A 17,949-nucleotide genomic window follows, 5' to 3' on the forward strand; every position below is an offset into this window, starting at 1 on the left:
CCTTCCTGCCGCAATCCTTCCGAGGTGACCGTTGGAGAATGGGCGGGGCCACAAAGGTTGGGGTGGAATTCGAACCCACGGTCTTCTGTATCCCAACCGAACGCCTACCACTAAATTACCGTACTATATACAAATTACAACCTGTGAGTCAGTGTCTTAAGATCACCAGCAGGTGGCAGCCTCCCTTTACGTGACTGCAACGAGAACTTGCTCTCCGTTCTCGCGATAACACTTTGTGCCGGCCAAGTTTTTTGTTTTTTCTTCTTTGACGTTATCGTCACATTGGACCCGGCTGGTATTTAACGGCGAGAGTTTTTCCTTTTCTTGCTTTGAAGTGTTGCCAAACTAACGTGGATTATTGATGACGTCAAAGGCGAGCGTCCACACCAAAGGCTCACGGTGAGTGGAACCAACAGCAACTGAAGAGACGGCAGCTTTGAATTTTGGTAATGTCGGAGATAAAATTAGCGTCAGTGCTGTTAGCTGCTCAGCTAAGACCACGCTGTCACTGCTAACATCTCTGTCTCAGGGTCTTTATCAGCAAATAACATTCATATGGTTGTTAAAGTTTTCAACACTCGTCCTGTCAATAGGTCAATTAGATTATTTGCTGACCTAACGTTAGCTAACTTTGCTAAACACGCTATGACCTCCAGCTAGTGACAAATCAAGTCCGCCATGAAATCCCACTGAAGTCTTTGCTTCTTTAACTAGTTAAGAAGGTAAATCGTCATATCCCGGTTTTTAAACTGTTATTACGTTGAAACGTTTTTGTTGTTCTGACCCAATCCCTTACGTTTTCGCCATTAAAATTGGATTGACGAAAAAAAAAAATCCAATTCTACTGTTCCCAACTCATTAAAAATAATATCAGCGGTGTAACATAGGGTTTGGATTGTTTTGTACATTAGTTGGATCTACCCTGTAATTCGGGCGATACATTGTTGTAGTTATTATATTCAATACCTCTGTCATGTCAGCTGAGAGGTGACCGTGAGCGCTAAGTTCTGCCTGTAAAAATGTGTATTAAATTAAAATTGGTAGATTATCTTTAAACCGAGTTTACTGGCAGACCTTTGAGATGTACACAGAGTGTGAGGCTGTTCTACCAGCTGTGCACCCGCCAGACAAATGTCACCAATGTAAAAATCAGGATGTGTTTGTTTGACGTGTGGCGAACTGAGCTGAGACAGCTGGATAAACAAAACCTTATCAGCTGTATTGCGTCGTGTCAGCTTTGCTAATAACTAAACCCGGACTGTGGCTGTAACGCTACAGGGGGAGGTCACGGAGTTTGCTCCATCTAGGGTGAGAGTACGTGCGGGGCTGCACACGGTGATGGCGGACGGGCCCGCCTCCATTTCCTGGTTTTTCTGAGACCGCAAAAACTGGTTTATTTCACGGTCAGTGGAGGAAACTGCAGCCGAAAGAAGCCCAGGTTTTCTGAATATTTGTTGGGTGACTTGGCGGAACTGTGTCAAAACCATGAGGTACGGTAAAGGAGGATTTACCGAATTTATCGGCATTGTTGTTGCCGGTCTTTTACATGGCTCTGTTTTGTTGTTGATAACTGTTTTATTTTTATATATATATATATATAATATATGATTGTTCGATCCTACCTGTACATACGTTAGGTATCAGATACAACTGCAGCAGTGACTAAATTAAGGAAATAATACAGTTTTAGTAAAAGTAATGCATATTAAATATCATTAAAATGATTTATTGGTTTGTGCTACTAGAGTATCTTATTTTACTGTGTCTTGGAAGATTTAAAGTTTTTACTCTTAAGTTATGTCAAGCAAACCAGTGCTCCAAAGTAACACGGTACATTTACCTCAGTTTTGTACTATAGTTTTGAGATGCCCAGTTTTAAGCCAGTTTGTATTTGAATCTTTTAAATACCCTTACACTGAGAAATTAGTGGGTATTTCTGCATCACTTGAATTTTTACTTTTGATACTTTGTGGTATTTGCATCAATCGTTACTCTTATTAAAGCAAATCAAGCTTTATTTGTATAGCCCTTTTTAACAACAAACAAGTTGAGTGTTTTACAGTGAAAAATAAGTAAATTAATCAAACCTATTCTACAGAACCACAGATAAATGCTTGAATTATTTAAAGAAAATAAAAATCTAACAACAAATTTAAAACTAATAACATCGATAAAAAAATTGTGCTACCCAGTCGAAATACAAAACGCACCTTTAAAATACTATAAGCCAGAAAAGAGGACAAAACCAATTAATAAATAGAAAGATCTATATTGAAAATATAGATAAATAAATATGGTGTCTTACTGCTCCACTAAATGAAACTCCTGCTTATAAAGGCGTGTTTTGAGGTTTCAGTAAGATTTATAAGTGCAGAGGTTTCACTCATAATTCAGGACTGTTAATGTTTTGAATAAATTTCTGATGATGAAAAAAGTAACAGCTGTTACTAGGGATTTGGGGGGGGGGTGTTACTTAACTGTTCAGAGTAAAACGGTTAATGCTAGTTTAAAGTAAAATGTCAGTTTGGAAAAACAGACCAGCTTGTGTGTGTGTGCACGTGTGTGAGGAGGAGAAGGTGAAGCTGGATTATCAGAGTCTAAAAGACTGTTTACAGCTGATACTGAAAACCTAACACACCCTCAGCAGTAGGACCCACCTATATGCACTAAGACCGGGACCTGTCCTTGTGTGTTTCTAGTTTAGTTATTGGAGAAAATGGGGTCTTGTAAATTATTTGGGAAAACCTTACTCTTTCTGGCAATATTGTACTGTCTGGAAATGGTGTCCTCAGAACCACTGTCTCTGTACCTGTCACCAGGACAGAGGGAGATCAGAGGCAGACAAACTGCTTTCCCTGGGCTGAGTATACGTTTCCCTGAAAAACACAGTTTACATGAAGGTTTAACAAAAACAAATTGGTAATCTTTTTACATAGAATTAATTCTTTTAATTTATAGATCAGATTTTATTTTAACTTTAAATTTTTCTGTCCAATTGATGAAGACACTGCAAAGTTTGACTTTTAAACAGAATTGTCTGGGTAAATAATGCTTCACTAAGTACTGCAGGAGGACCAAAATTAACCGATTAATTAATAGGTTACAAGCCAGGGCAATAAACATTAAGAATGATCTTTTCCTTCATATGGAACTAGAAATGATAATTCCTTTTCCATATTTCCGATATTTGCGTTCTTTGTGCTCTAAGTCTAAGTAGATGATTTCTAACTTTACCTTGAGGTAATACAGTTTTACAGCCTACTCATCCAGTAATCCAAATGATTTTCAAACGTAGCTTTTCAGTTTGCTCTGAGAAAAATAACTACTAACTTCACGCCTGTCCCTAATGCAGTGTATTTATTGACAGCTGCAATAGTGCAGCTTTTCATATCAGTTTTCACAATGTGGGGTTTTGTTTTTTCCCCTTAATACTTCATATTCAGAATATTATGAGGATGGTAGAATAAAAACTGATGTTTTCTAACTGATTCATACGCTGATTGTCTTTCATTCTTTAGTTGATCCAGAAAACACCTCTTCACACAAACAAGAATAGCATCATATCATTGACAGAGGGGAACCCACAACCACACAACTGTAGATTCTGTGCAAATACCCGGTCCAGTATTGAGTCATCACAGAGCCGCAGAGTTTTTTTTTTTTGCACTCTCAAATCCTCATATAGACAATAACTGATGTGTTCATGTTTTTTTGTCTGATAACAACCACTAAAACATGAGTAATATAAGGCAGGTGACAGCGAATCCTTTAATCCAAACATGTTTGCAGTTTGGCTAAAAGCACTTAACACGCTTGGAACACCCTAACAAACCGAAACCCTCCCCAGATTATTTCTAAGATCTGCTTCTGGTGGGCCTCTCAGAGGTTCATGCTGATAAAAATAATTCAGAAGCAGAAGTTGAGGACAGAGTTTGTTCAGTCTTTCATTTCACCAACAGGAAGTGAGTTTGCAGGGAAAGTTTCTATATTTTTCTAAGGGAAACTCCTTTAAACTGAGAATTTTCACACGGTTTGTTTGGTGAAATCCTGAAACACTGTTAATAACCTGAAACACCGACAGGATCTGGAGTCAGCACTCAGATCCTATTACAGCATCTTGCCTTACCTCCATATTTCCTCTCTAATTTGTGCTAATATTTTGACTGTTTCCCCCTGCAGAATGCCATCGATCGAGGCAGCAGCAAGTGGCCTGATCCTGTGCCGACAGGCTCAGGATCAGCTGGAGGATGCCATCAGTGGCGTGATGAAGGCTGAGCAGCAGCTGAGGGAAAATGCCCGAGAGGTCAGGATCTTCATCCTTTTATCTTTGTGTATTCTCTCAGCTGTTACAGAAACTCATACAGGTCAGGTTTTTGAAAGACGCATTCGAACAACCAAAAAAAACACCTACAGTGTTTTAAGAGATGATTAAACTTTACTTGTACCACAGTGGGGAAATTTCCATGTTACAACAGCAGCAAAAGTGTGCAAATGTGAGGTAGGAATTTCTGTGTAGAATTAAAAAAAAAAAGTCAATATATAAAATGTATATAGAAAAATCTACAATATAAGTAAGCACAATTTTACAATCCTAAATTGTGAATCATCACAAGTACAAAAAAGTAAACAATCCTACAGTAACAAACAAATGCACTATTGAACTCTGATTCTAAGATACCATTATTGGTTTAGGGCCCCCCTTAGGCCCTGTAAAGCTTGAGTTACAGTCCTGTCTTGAACATACAGCAAGTAGCCAACCCTGTTCTAAGAATGTTGTACAAACGGTATTGACTGAAATTCAATGAAAAGTTGCTATGTGAGACCTATGGTATAGATTTGATGGAGTACAAATAAAGCTTAACTCTGAAAGTGCCTGTACTGAAGTGTGTGTAAAATATCAGCTTTACTGCACTGAACAAGCAGAAATGCTGACAGGACAGAACCTATGCTGCTCACATGATGTTTCTGTTGTGGAGGGGAAAAAAGGTATAAAATTAGACTTTAACCAGAAACAGAAAGTTCCTGTGCTGCTGATAAGAGCATGCACAAGACAGCAGTAAAAACATGCACGAACAAGGGGAGTCAGTTGTGTCAGCATCTAATGGTTCATCTAACTTTACTGACCACAGCAGAAGTTAATATCTAAGGTCAACTCCTAAACAAACATCAACATGCAACATATAAGTTAATGCTGACAGCCTGATGATTAGTTGAATTATTGTTTATATGGCAAAAAGTCATCAATCAAACAAATTACAGGCTATCATTGTGAATGAGAATTTAGAAAAGTGATGTAGAAACTACATTTTCAAAGAAAAATTATTGTCAGATGACACTTCATGGAGTGTGCTGACTCACTGTTGACACTGTGTTGGTGTATATGCAGGCCACATAAAGCTTGTGGAGACTGAATTTGGTTCATCCCTTCTGACATGTGGATGAATGGTCCTGTTTACAAAACCAGCTGATAATAAAGTGCTAACTGAACAAAAGAAATGTATATATGGCAATTAGTTTGAATACAACCACAATAATGACTACAAGTCATTGGAATAGTATGTCAAGCGCAGAATATACAAAAAACTTTTTAAGGAAGTAGAAGTGAAAAACATGTCAAATCAAAGTGAAATGTTTGTTAATGTCATTTATCCATAAAAAAAATCTGGAAGTGGGAGTACTTGCTTTAGAATAAACTCAAGTACGGTGCAAGAACATAACAATTTTAAAGCAAGTTTGTAGAGGTGCATTGATAAAGTGTTCCTGTGTTGTTCTGTGGAGAAGAGCCCACATTTTACTTGCAAATAAAATTTAAAGTTCACGTAAAAAAACATAATTAATGAAGAGTCCCTCATAAAGAAATTTGAAAATAATACTCAAATGAAAACTGAGCAAAAGTGATAACAGGAAAGGAAAACATTTACCTTATTTGGTGTTATTAGATCAAAATGATCCAAGACCTTTTTCTTGATGTTTCCATAAATATCAGTGGATAATGATGGGGGAGGAACTAATACAAATGGCACCAAACAAAGTGTCCTCTCCTCCTTTCACCACAGATACAGTAAAAAGTAACGGTTTCTGATTAATGTAACTTGGTGCTTCACTTCCTTACAACACAGAATTGGTTACGTGATTTTCCCCAAAGTGATACACTCATGGATACGGGATTTCACCTTTTGTGCTTGATGTACGCACCAAAGCTCCACTATCGTTTGACCCATCGCTACAATATACACTGCAGCTACATTTAGATACGTTTTTGTGGGGAGGTGTAGAAGTTTCTGAAAAAGACTATTTGAGTGTGATGTAAGGGGGAAAGAAAGAGGCTCAAGCTAGGGTTGTTGTTATAGTAGTAAGTGTGGATCAGTGCTCAAATTTACACTGAAAATGTATATTCGTGTGCATATGATGGACCATGACCTTTTAATGATCCTGGTCTGCAGCAAAGAGACCAGGAACAGACAAGGATTAAGAGAAATTGTCTCTTCAGTATTTTGAGTGAGGAGAAGCTACTGCAGGAGTCTGGGTGATTGAGCAGTGTTGCCAACATTAACCACAGCTGACCTGATGCTGCAGTCACATTAGTGTTAAGTTAGTTTCAGAGTTTACTCACGTTTCACCTCTGATATTAATTATCTGCAGCTTCTTAGACTTGCAAGGAAATCAAGTAACCTGAATATTGGTAAGAAAAAACCGAAACCTTTTGATGGTTTGAAATTAAATCCTTTTTTTTTGTTTTGTTTTCAAATTTCCTGTCAATTTAGAGGCAAACCCATCGAGTAGTGAGGAAAATTATCTGCAGAAGAATCAATTATATTGGCAGCCGTAAATACTGATTATGTTCAGTGGTCAGTTTTAACTCAAAATGGAACTGTAAAAAGTAATGAACACACATTACAGCATAAAAGCACACACAGCCTTAATCCCACACCTGCTCCTGCTTTATAATTATTCATAATAATTGAGCTGCAGTTGTCCACAGACCACATGGTCAGTGGACCTTGGTCAGGTGAGCAGTGTGTGTGTGTGTGTGTGTGTGTGTGAGAACTCAGATACAAGGAATTTGTTAGTTGACACTGTAAAAACATAGGATTACATATCAATCAATGTGCACAATTTCTAGATAAATTAGTTATTATTGTACAGAGTAAAATGAAATTGGGTGTTGATCCTTATAATGCCGAAAAGAAAAAAAAATAAAGTGAAATAAAAGAGTTGGTTAACAATAGGTGATCCCACAACAATATTGGACATGATGATACTGCATGATATTACGCAATGAATGTAAATGGAAGAGAACATATTAACTGTGTTCTGTCTTTTATTGGATAAGAATATTGCACCTGATATTTTCAAGTGAATTACAGTACACTACTCACAAAAAGGGATATTTGACTTTTGGGTGAAATTTCAGAATTTAAAATGCACTATAACCTTTACAGGTGAACTTAACCTTCTCTAAACTTTTGAATGTCTGATCAATGAATCACCAAGTGTTCTGTTTCATTGACAGTTTGTATTTCAACAGTCCTCTTTATCATGGTGTCCACATTTTGACATCATGAGATCCAGACGACACCTAAAACTTGACAAGTTATTAAGGCATAGAATTTTTTTTTATTGGTGTATAACCACCACTGTTTTTTTGTTTGTTTTTTCAATAAATTGTTAAAGAAATTGCAAATGCATGCTTCTGTTTAAATGCCCTACTTTTGTGATATATAAATTTAGCATAACCGTACTTTTTCCATAAATTTCACCTGAAAGTCAAATATCCCTAACTTTTTGTGAGTGGTGTATATTTCATATTACACAAATTCATACTACACATAATGTATACATATAGAAAGCAGTTAAAAATAATTACAGATCTATATTGCACATGACAATATAGCACAATTGTTTGTTGGATAGCTATTGTGTCTAATTGGCTGAATGTCTATAGTACAGTATATTCAAATATACTTTGGAAGTGTGTTTGTGTTGCCATTCAGTTCTTGGATGGCTTTTGGTTAAAATGTTTTCAGGTCAGATTTAATTTTAAAGATCTTTTTGATTCATTACCTTTATTAAAAGGCCTCAGACATTAAAGTTTTAGACAATGATATCTGTCCTGGCTGGTTGTCATAAACACATCATGGATCCCTTTAAGTTGAATTTTTAGTATAATAAATGATAAAGTGACGTATATTCTGTTACTGGTTAAACTGCAGGTTCACAGGCTGTAATTATAAGAATGTAGTGAGTCTGTTCAGTTTAGCCTACAGAGTCTCTCATGTGCTGGTCTGATCTTCCTCATTAATCACCATCATGACTCTCGTGTCCCTGGTTCTTTGTGTGGTTTTTGTCGGATCTACTGTTGTCCAGAGCAGAGATCTCTGTGGGCAGTTCTTTGTTCCGGCTTCATCATGATTGACTCAAACACCAAAACCAGCAACCCCCAATCCCTCTTGTTATCTGTTCTTCCACCTGTGGTTGCTATGGTAACCCAGGGCCAAGTAACCCTCCATAGGTCATATGGCCTGTGTTTGTGTGCGAGCTGTTTGAGCGAGCTTACAAAAGACTAAGCAGGAAGAGAGGGATGATATAAAAGAGTGGAGGATAGAGATGGGCTCACATCCATGACTTAAGCTGCCGGGCTTTGCTGTAGCAGAGTGGATCAAATTTGTCTGTAGACTGCTAAAACTACTGGAATCAGGTGTACTCCACTGCAGCTTCAGGTAAACTTCTTGTTTTTACAGTTTACATAAAGTGTGATTTGACAGATCCTTGACTTTTTATAACTGTTTCCATTAAGGGTTTAATCACAAACTGATTGCTTAAGTGGTGCAAGAGCTGGTTGCTTGCGAACCTGTTGGAAACCAATTTGTTTTAACACAGGCTACAGCGACGCCATACATCCATGTTGTTGCTGTATATATATTGTCAATTCTGCAGCAGTTCCTACCCCAAGCATAACAAGAAGCATATTTAAACATCTTTTTACAAATGTTGCTCCTGTCTTCGTGAGCCTTATTAGCATCCAAACACTACTGGTCAAACGCATTTGTGCAATCTGTTGTAATCACTATGCAAGGTGATTATGTTTGACACAAACTGTAATTAACACTATCGCAATGATCCCACGATGGTAGAACGAACTACCAAACTTGTACGCTCAGCAGACTCATTCCCAAAATTCAAAAAAGTGCTGAAAACAGAACTCTTTCCCACCTTCCTATGCACTTAAATCTATTTAAAAAAAACAAAACAGTAAGACCAGCAAGAACTTGGTGCTACTATCGAACCAGTTTTTACTGTTGAAAGGCAGATGCTAAAACCAACATTGAATCTTCTCTTTTAATGTTTTACTGGTTGTCAGTCTGCAGCCTATATTAGCTTGTTCATCTGTTGTTGCCAAACAAACTATTAAAGACTCTCAGTTCCACTGGATGACATTTCTTCTTTCTAAAATGTGTTGAGTTAAATTTTGTCCAAACTGATGTGAATCACCATCATTCCTAACAAGATCTCTGGCATGACCAGCTGCAGTATGTGGAAATACAGATTTTGAGCATGTGGGGCAATATTATAAAAAAAATATGTTGTGGTCGTAATTGTTATATCTTGATGACTCCACCCTGTTCCTACCTATTTGGGCAAGGGTGGAACAAAGGCCTACTCTTGAGGATATAACTCAGTTCCCTAGCCACTTTTATTCAGACTGACAGAGCTGCTTGGATAAGTAGCAAAACCAAGACAAAAGAAGTCCAGTTGACAAGAATGAATCTTTGGATTTCAATCATGTTTCCATGGCTGCAGACTGACAACAGACCAAACATGAGTAAGGAAGATTCAGTGTTTTAATTTCTATGTTGATTGTGAGGTTGAAAATGACTTTTAACTAATTACAGAGAACCTAACTTGGGACTAATAGCAACACTCTGTCAGCTGCTGAGCTGAATGCAGGCTATAGATTCAGTTTGTTGTCTCACCTGACTGTTTCTCCCCAGGTTCGCTTGGAACTCCAAAGCTGTGTGAGCCGTCAACAGGAAGCTCTGCGCTGCAGAGAGGTTTGGCTGCTCAGTCAGATAGAGCTCCTGGAGCAGGTCAAGACAGAGACGCTGCAGCAGCAGCTGCACCAGCTGCACTGGGTAAATGTACTGATTATACTTGTTACAAACTGGTTATACTGGATATACTGGTTACTGACTGCTGGCTTTCTGTTTGCTGCCTGTTTCAGCTCCGGGGGCAGTTTGATGTGATCTCCCAGCAGCTGCAGAGCTCCAATAGCAACAACGACCTAAACAACCAGCTGACCAGCTGCATGGAGAAGTAAATACTCTGTCCCATGTTTGTTCTTGTGTTAGAGCTAGAGAAGCTGCTTGCTTTTGGTTTAATCTGATGTTTGTTATCTAAATAGTTTTTCGCGAAAACAGTTTTGAAACTAAAAGAAATTCTACTGCACAGAAACAAGGTAATGCGCTTTGTGAGGATACTAGTAGACATTTATTCCTCTGAGGCAGCCAGATAAATGTCTGCAGAAGTCAGAGAATGACTTTGAAAACTAGGCATATTTTTAGGCCTCTAGCTCAAAATACCCATAATTAAAGTATAGTAGTAGTAGTAGTGCATAGTATATCTCTGCAACCACAAGGCCTATTTGAATATTTTCAGCATAAAAGTAAAGGGAACACTTGTTAAATGTGTTAAGATGTGTAAATAGTGGTATATACTGTATGTTACTGGTAAAAAGTAATTGAATATGGCACACAGCAAAAGTAAAACATTTCAAGTTTGCCTAAAAAAGAAAGCAATTTCATGATGATTATCCCTTTGGAATCATGCAGCTGCAGCTCTAAACCTCTGTCAGATCATAGTACAACATGTAAACAGTGTCTTTGCAGTGGTTGGTTCTGGAAAAAGTGAAAGAGAATGAAATTGGAGGGGTTTTAGTGCAGACGGTTCAGACGAGGTCTCCAGATGTGACATTTTGGCACCATCTGAGCCACAAGAATGTTCTCATGTACAAAACTATACATTTCAATTGTGTATCACAAATGGTGTTCAATAAATCCCAAAACATTTTTTTTTTTTTTATTCAACCAGACCTATGTATATTTCCTATGTAAAAAAAAATGCCCACAAACGAAACTGAAAGTTGATGATTCTGCTTATGCAGGGCTCTAGCTCTGGAATGGATTGGGCAATATGAGGAAATTAATCATTTAGCCAATCAGAATCAGACTGTTGGGGAGTTGCTGGCAGCTGCATATGGAAATTCTAAGGGGTCCCCAGGCTCCTAAAGACCAGAATGATTTGCGTGTAATACAAAGGTATAGGGCTATAAAGATTGTTTTGAAAAGCGATTTCTGTTTATACTTTGGATTCTATACCTCTGATGCATTCGTGCAGCATACTTTGACATATATTTTTGGATTCTGTGGAGTCTCTGCTTTCATTTGAGGTGTATGTTTTGTGTTCTGCCTAAAGTGTCCTATCTGTAAGGTGAAAAATGTATCGAGTGTTGTGACACAGTGGTTTAGTATTGATTCTGATATGTAGTAATTTATTTTGTTATTTGAGTTGTGTTTGGGGGTATGTTAAAAAAATGGTTTATATAGTTTTGTGGCCCTGGTTCTGCTGGTTAATTTGATGTACAACATCATTTCGTTCGTGATTAGTGAATTGTTTCACACTTTGTTCAAAGCTTTGTTTTATTTAGTTTTCATATGGAACTTTTGACTTTGGCTGCATTTAATCAATTCTTTTGATGTTCTTACACATCCAATGGGAATTAGATGTATGAAAACTTAATTTATTTCTGTGGAAGGTTGTGGAAAGAGACAAAGGGGCTGATGACAGCCTGGAGGTTCTCCATGGAACGCAGACAGGAGATGAACCAGCTCCTACAAGTTCTGTTAGACCACAAATTATGTGTGCTGACTCATCTGTGTGAGTCATTAATGAAGTAAGAAGAGGTGTAAGGCTTCTTTGCAAAGGAACATCTAATCATCATAAAGGCAGTGCTGTTTTTCTCCTTGTGAGTTCACATGAGGAGCTCTTAGAAAACAGTAAAGCTTAGGATAAAGACTGATCCACTGAATGACTTTCTGCTTTACCTAATACCAGTCTGAGCACATTCATGTGTAAATGCACATTCTTCTGTCTGCAAAGACTCTGTTCAGACTCGTCAGCTCTGCAGCATCAGCAGGTTTTAATCTGCAGAAGGAACTAAGTCAGACTCTGATACCATGAGGACAAGAAGCGGGAAACAGTCGATCTACGTGTTGAGGGGCTTTAATAGTTTGACAAAGAACATGAAGTATGTGTGGCTCTTTTTCTAATTGAAAGTCAGAAGCATGTGGTGTTTTGAACATTCAGCAGATTAACAAATATCTCAAACAGTAACCAGCACAGACCAGATTAGTAACTAATAAACTATCAGTCAAACATCAGTGTCTCACAGTCCAGGGAGTCTTCAGGTCAAATTTAGTTTTAGCTGGGGAATTGTTGCAGATGTATTTCAGATAATCTCTTATGAGTAACTAACTTTGATCAGTTGTGAAGTGACAAACACAAACCAGTAGAGCTGAGGCAGGAAACGTTAAAGTGCAGGTCAGATGTTTAATCAAGACCCACACAGGAACAGATTTATATTCTGGCTCAAGCTTTCATTTGGTTCTGCTGTTGCCACTTTATTTATAGGGTTCCATACCAGAAAGTACCCAGTCAGATTAATGTGGTGGGTTTATCCACATTAAATTCAATTCAACTTTATTTATATAGTGAAAATTTACAACAGTCATCTCAAGGCACTTAACAGAATAAAGCCAAGATTATAAAGATGTATAGAGAAAACCCAACAATTCCACCTTGAGCAAGCCCTAGGCAACACTGGGGAGGAAAAACTCCCTTTAAGGATACAACCTCCAGCGGAACCAGGCTCAGGGTGGGCGGCCATCTGCCTTAACCAGTTAGGGTGAATGGAAAGTGAAGAGAGAAAAAAGAGCAACAACAAAATATCGGTCAGGTTGGTAAGACCAGTAGCTGCACACTGTGAAAAAAGAGGAGGAAAGGAACTCAGTGCATTGGGGGGTGGGTCCCCCAGCAGTCTAAGCTTATAACAGGATGACTATAACTAAGCTTTATCAAAGTAGAAGTTTTTAAGCCTAGACTTATAAGTAGAGAGGTTGTCTGCTTCCTAAAGCTGAACTGAGAGCTGGTTCTACAGGAGAGGAGCTTGATAGCTAAAGGCTCTGCCCCCCATTCTACCTTTGAAAATTCTGGGAACCACAAGTAGGCCTGCATTCTGAGATTGAAGTGGTCTACTGGGGTGATATTGTTCTATAAGCTTGACTGTTAAAAGATTTACATGTAAGAAGCAGGGTTTCAAATTCTGTTTTTGATTTTATGGGAAGCCAATGGAGAGAAACTAGTGAGGGAGAAATGTAATCTCTCCAAGCTCAAAATCTGTTTTACTTTTGACTTAAGACTTTTTCCGCACTGACAATGTAGTCTCGTTATAGGTGTTTGAACATCCATCATACACTGCAAATGGGCTGATCTCAAAGAATTCTACTGCTGTTAAGGAAGACGACTTGACTGAATTAATGAAGCAAAATGTGCAAGGCTCAAGTTTTAGCTCCTGGTTCTCACAGTCAGCAGTAATGAAGATGGTTTAATTGTTTGTTTTGACCTTCTGTGTGTGCAGGTTATCCTCTCTCAGCCTAACACCAGAGGAAACGCCTGAAATGCGTTTTGAGGCCGACGCCCGCTCTTTGAGGCAGGCCATCACGTCATTTGGCTGCATCAGTGCACAGGTAACACAATTGCACATGTACCACACATGCATAAGTAAGATGCTGACAGGTCAATTTATCTCAAACAATCTATACACAAAGATGAAGTGGCACAGATACATATTCACAAACTCAGGTGTTGTGATGCTCACAAGGAGTTTCCTGTTTGCAGATTTCGGAGGGTGTGTCTTCTCATACTCCCTCCCACCAGAGAGGTCAGGTCCTGAATTGTCCAGTCACTGCCAAGAAACAGGTAACTCCTCCCTTGGGCTTTCAGAGAACAGGAAGATATTTCTGTACCGCTTTAATTTCACCTGTTCCTCAGTGATCACGATCATGTGTCTCTGCAGACGCCCGTGTTTGAATCCCTGAGTGACTGGCTGCTGGGAACCCGTCCTACTAGCAGTGCTCCAATTGGCTACCAAGGCAGCAAGAACCCTCAAGATTGGCTGTTGTCCCGCTCAGAGACCAAGGTGAGACATGAGACAAGTCCTTCAGTGGCAAGGCCCACTGTAGCTTCTTCAAACATCTGGTTGTATCTGGTCAACATCCAGAAAACCAAACAGCTGTGGCGCTCAGCTGTCAGTCAGATCAGTAAAGTCGTCTCAGACTATCCTCGCTTGTTGCTGATTGACTTTCTGTGTGTCTGTGCAGACTTCCTGTCCCGTTCTGGCCTCTGGAGACTTCCTGAAGGCCTGGGGCCAACTCAGGGATCTGGAGGCATGGCTGCTCCGTGACCAGACCCCCATTAGCAGGGAGAGGACCAGCAGCAGCTGCAGCTCGTCCTTTTCCATTGAGAAGATCGACGAATCAGAGATCACACCTGAGGAAGAGGGAGAGGAGGGAGAGCTAAGTGACTGGCTTGTCACCCCACCCTATGTTGCCATGGAGACCATGTCTGATGCTGAGCGGTGGCGGCAGGTGTTGAAACCGTTTGAGGACACCTGGTCACCCAGCGATTGGCTGGAGTCGAGCCAACTGGCTGCTGACTGCTCCTCCTGCTGCCTGACGACCAAGGCCGTAGAGATCGAAAACCTGGGCCACCTCAAGTGTCTCAAGACCCCGGCCCCAGGGGCCGCGACTGGGGCCCTGGAGGCATGGCTGCAGCAGGCTGTGCCGGTGCCACAGACCTGTAGGGCCAATGAGCTCTGCTCCACCTATACCGACTGCGTCTGTGAAGACAACTGTGGAAAGGAGGCTCTGAGCCTGTGGCTGTTGCAGCAGGACGGACGTGACAAGAACGGGGTTCCTGTTGCCAGCAATGCCATGTCCTCTACAAAGAATGTCCCGCCCACCCTGTACCACACAGAACAGGAGCAGAAGGTGACTTTTTTTTTTTTTTAAACAGTCATTGTTTAGCATAGTTTTCCAATTAAAACATCCCCACAACACTGCTCAACAAGTGAAACCATAACCAGGTCTGAAACATTGTCTCCTCAGGTTCAGGCAATCCTGGAGGCCTGGCTACATCCCACCAAACCCCCCCCCCTCTCCTGCAAGACCCCCCTACAGACCCTCACCCCTTCTCTCTCTGCCTGGGTGGCTCCTGGGGAGGAGAAGGCCAGCATGGAGCAGCACAGCTCCCACTCAAAGCCATCCTCCTCCTTGTTTTCATTTCAGAGTCCTCTGGATCCAGATCTTTGGGTCCTCCCAGTAAAAACCCAGGCCACTGCTCTCACATTGGGGGGTCAGCCCAGTCCAGCTGAAGTGGAGGACAAGTGGCTGCTGAGGAAGAGGAGTCAGGCTCAAGTAACTGTCGGCTTTGTTTTATTATAATCTCATTGTTTCGTGCCTGTTCCCTGACTGTTTCCGGTCTACCTGTCCAGGTGATGCCCTCTGTCTGTGACCTGTTCTCCTGTATGAAGGTGGGTGGAGATAAAGAGAAATGGCTCCACAGAGAACCTGTACAGGTGAGTTGGAACTCTGTTAACTCAATGTCTATTAGATAAACCTTTACAACCAGAACTTGGCGAAGATTCTGACAGGTGTAGCAAATAATAAAGTGACAATTGACAGGCCAGAGTTGAACAAACTAAAAACAAGATTTAATAAACTAATAAAATTGTTTCCTGTTTTTCCTACAGATGTGACAGTGATGACCTTTGTTCTTCTTTGAGTCACTTTATCGCTGATCAGCGACCCAACAAGCTAACATCGCCTTCTTCCTGTGACATTGCCACACTCTCCTCCAATCAGGATCAGATAGACTGTCACACATTTAATTTCAAACTAAAGGGTTGTGCTGTTCCTGAGCTCTCACCAGATGAACCTGTGATGTGGTTGAAAGCTCCAGAAATGAAGCAAATAAATCAGATCACGAATGGAAAACTAATCCATCATTTATAGAATCAATTCTTTTTATCATTCAATAAATAAATGAAGGTGTCAGTGTATTGATTTGGCAGAAAATGAAATGTAACTATTAGGAAATTAGACATAAATTCCACCGTCTTTCTAAAATAAAGGAATAGAATGTTGCATCTGTTGGCCAATATATGATCAGATTAATTGATTTTTAAGAAAAGAAAGTGGATGCAGATGTTCACATGTTTCCAAAGGTTATGATTCAAATTCTATGTGTCAAGTGCATACAGTGCATATGTTGCCAAGGTGACAGCAACACTCGGACCAGTTTCATCGCTCTGCTGTGACTGACCAGTTTAATCTTCAAACCCAGTTTCTCTTCATCTGATTCTGACAGGAGGGGACAGAACCATGGACTCTATGGGTGGGATTAATGTTAAATATAAAGTAGCCTTTATTTTAATGGATCATATTTTAACAATTTTTGAGACAAAGCTTATTTCACAGATTTTCTTTTTTTCATCTGACACTGCTTAAATCCTTGTTTCCTGTCCAGATTTTACGCTGCCATTTTAAGCTTTATGATATGACCAGTGTTGTTACTATGACGACAATTGTTTAGCATTTATTCGGCCGATAAACAACTGGTAGACCGGGCCAGAAAACATGTATTTTGATTCTGTGAGTTGTGGAAAACGAGATTTATCAAAATGCCTTGAGCAGCAGACAGGTTACATGACTCTGCAATCAGCTATGATTGGTGCTTCTCTCATTTAGAGCTGTGGTGTCATCAGTTCTCTCCTATTCTAATTCTCTACACTAATAAAACATGATTACATCATTGCGGAGTCTGACTATATTTTGACATAGGAAGTACGGACACATTACAGTGTACAAATATTACTACGTTGGCAAAACCACTCCAGGTACTAAACTAAATATAGTGCAGTTAAAAAGAACAATATGTACCTCTATAATGAAGTACAAGTATGAGGTACTGCCACCAAGTCTTGAGTGCAGTACATGAGTAAATGTACTTGCAGCAGTTGTGGCTAAGTTCTTAGAGCAGCGATCTATGAACTCAGTTTTATTTATGCATTTGTAAATTCTGATTTATTTCTAAATCAAGAGTCCTGGATGAAGGTGATAATGAAACTGATAAGTAGATATTACTTATTATTTCCAATTCAAAGCCCTTTATCCCATGGGGAAATTGTGTGTCTAATGCCTATGCTTTCATTCAGAACAGCTAAGTGAGAAATTTGTCAACATAAGTAAAACTAACTGTAAAATGTTCACAAAAACACCAGTTTGTTCAGGAAACTAAACAGGAAGTTGAATGGTTTCTCCTGAAGGAAACTGGATTTTACTTTGGAAATCTGCTTAATTTCCTGCTGAGCAACTTTAATTACATTCCACTGTTAACAATAAAACAGGTGTGTGACAAAATCACGAAATTAGTTTTGTGTTCAGATTCTGGGCCTGATCAATACCAGAACAGAAACTGAACGTAGAGCAAACACGACATAACTTCACTAATGTTTGTCAATTAAAGGTCATAGTGAACAGATCAATTCATGGTTTCATCATAAAAGGGTTGAACTGGTCTATGTGTGACTTGTTTTGCTGGTATGAAACCTGATAAAGAGAAGCTGCAGACGCTGATAAACTTCCTGTTTACGGCTGATGAGGTCACACCCGTTACCAGAATGACACTGATAGACACAACCACCTCCTCAAAGAACAAAGTAATAGAGTACATTTACTATACTTTGTTACTTTATGCTTGTGCTGCACCATGTTAGCGAACAGCTGCAGTTAATAATCACATTAATACTTTATATGAAAAGATAATCAAAAGGTA

At 39.5% G+C, this 17,949-nt stretch overlaps 1 protein-coding gene across 3 annotated transcripts; it reads left to right on the forward strand.

Moving 5' to 3' along the window:
• Nucleotides 1-240: 240 nt before the first annotated feature.
• ncoa4 (nuclear receptor coactivator 4) lies at nucleotides 241-16,926 on the forward strand. Of its 3 annotated transcripts, none has more exons than XM_067511506.1 (11): nucleotides 241-399; nucleotides 4,180-4,303; nucleotides 9,993-10,133; nucleotides 10,223-10,314; nucleotides 13,694-13,802; nucleotides 13,954-14,034; nucleotides 14,132-14,254; nucleotides 14,436-15,104; nucleotides 15,222-15,530; nucleotides 15,608-15,691; nucleotides 15,866-16,926. In XM_067511506.1, exons 1-11 carry the CDS (start codon nucleotides 362-364, stop codon nucleotides 15,869-15,871), a joined length of 1,776 nt encoding a protein of 591 aa, XP_067367607.1. In that variant the 5' UTR covers nucleotides 241-361; the 3' UTR covers nucleotides 15,872-16,926. The 3 variants fall into 3 exon arrangements, with proteins under 3 accessions (XP_067367607.1, XP_067367624.1, XP_067367616.1); XM_067511523.1 differs by having other exon boundaries at nucleotides 303-446; XM_067511515.1 differs by lacking the exon at nucleotides 241-399 and adding an exon at nucleotides 1,319-1,490.
• Nucleotides 16,927-17,949: the final 1,023 nt, after the last annotated feature.

This window comes from Channa argus, chromosome 1, assembly GCF_033026475.1.
Source record: "Channa argus isolate prfri chromosome 1, Channa argus male v1.0, whole genome shotgun sequence".
Taxonomy (NCBI): domain Eukaryota; kingdom Metazoa; phylum Chordata; class Actinopteri; order Anabantiformes; family Channidae; genus Channa; species Channa argus.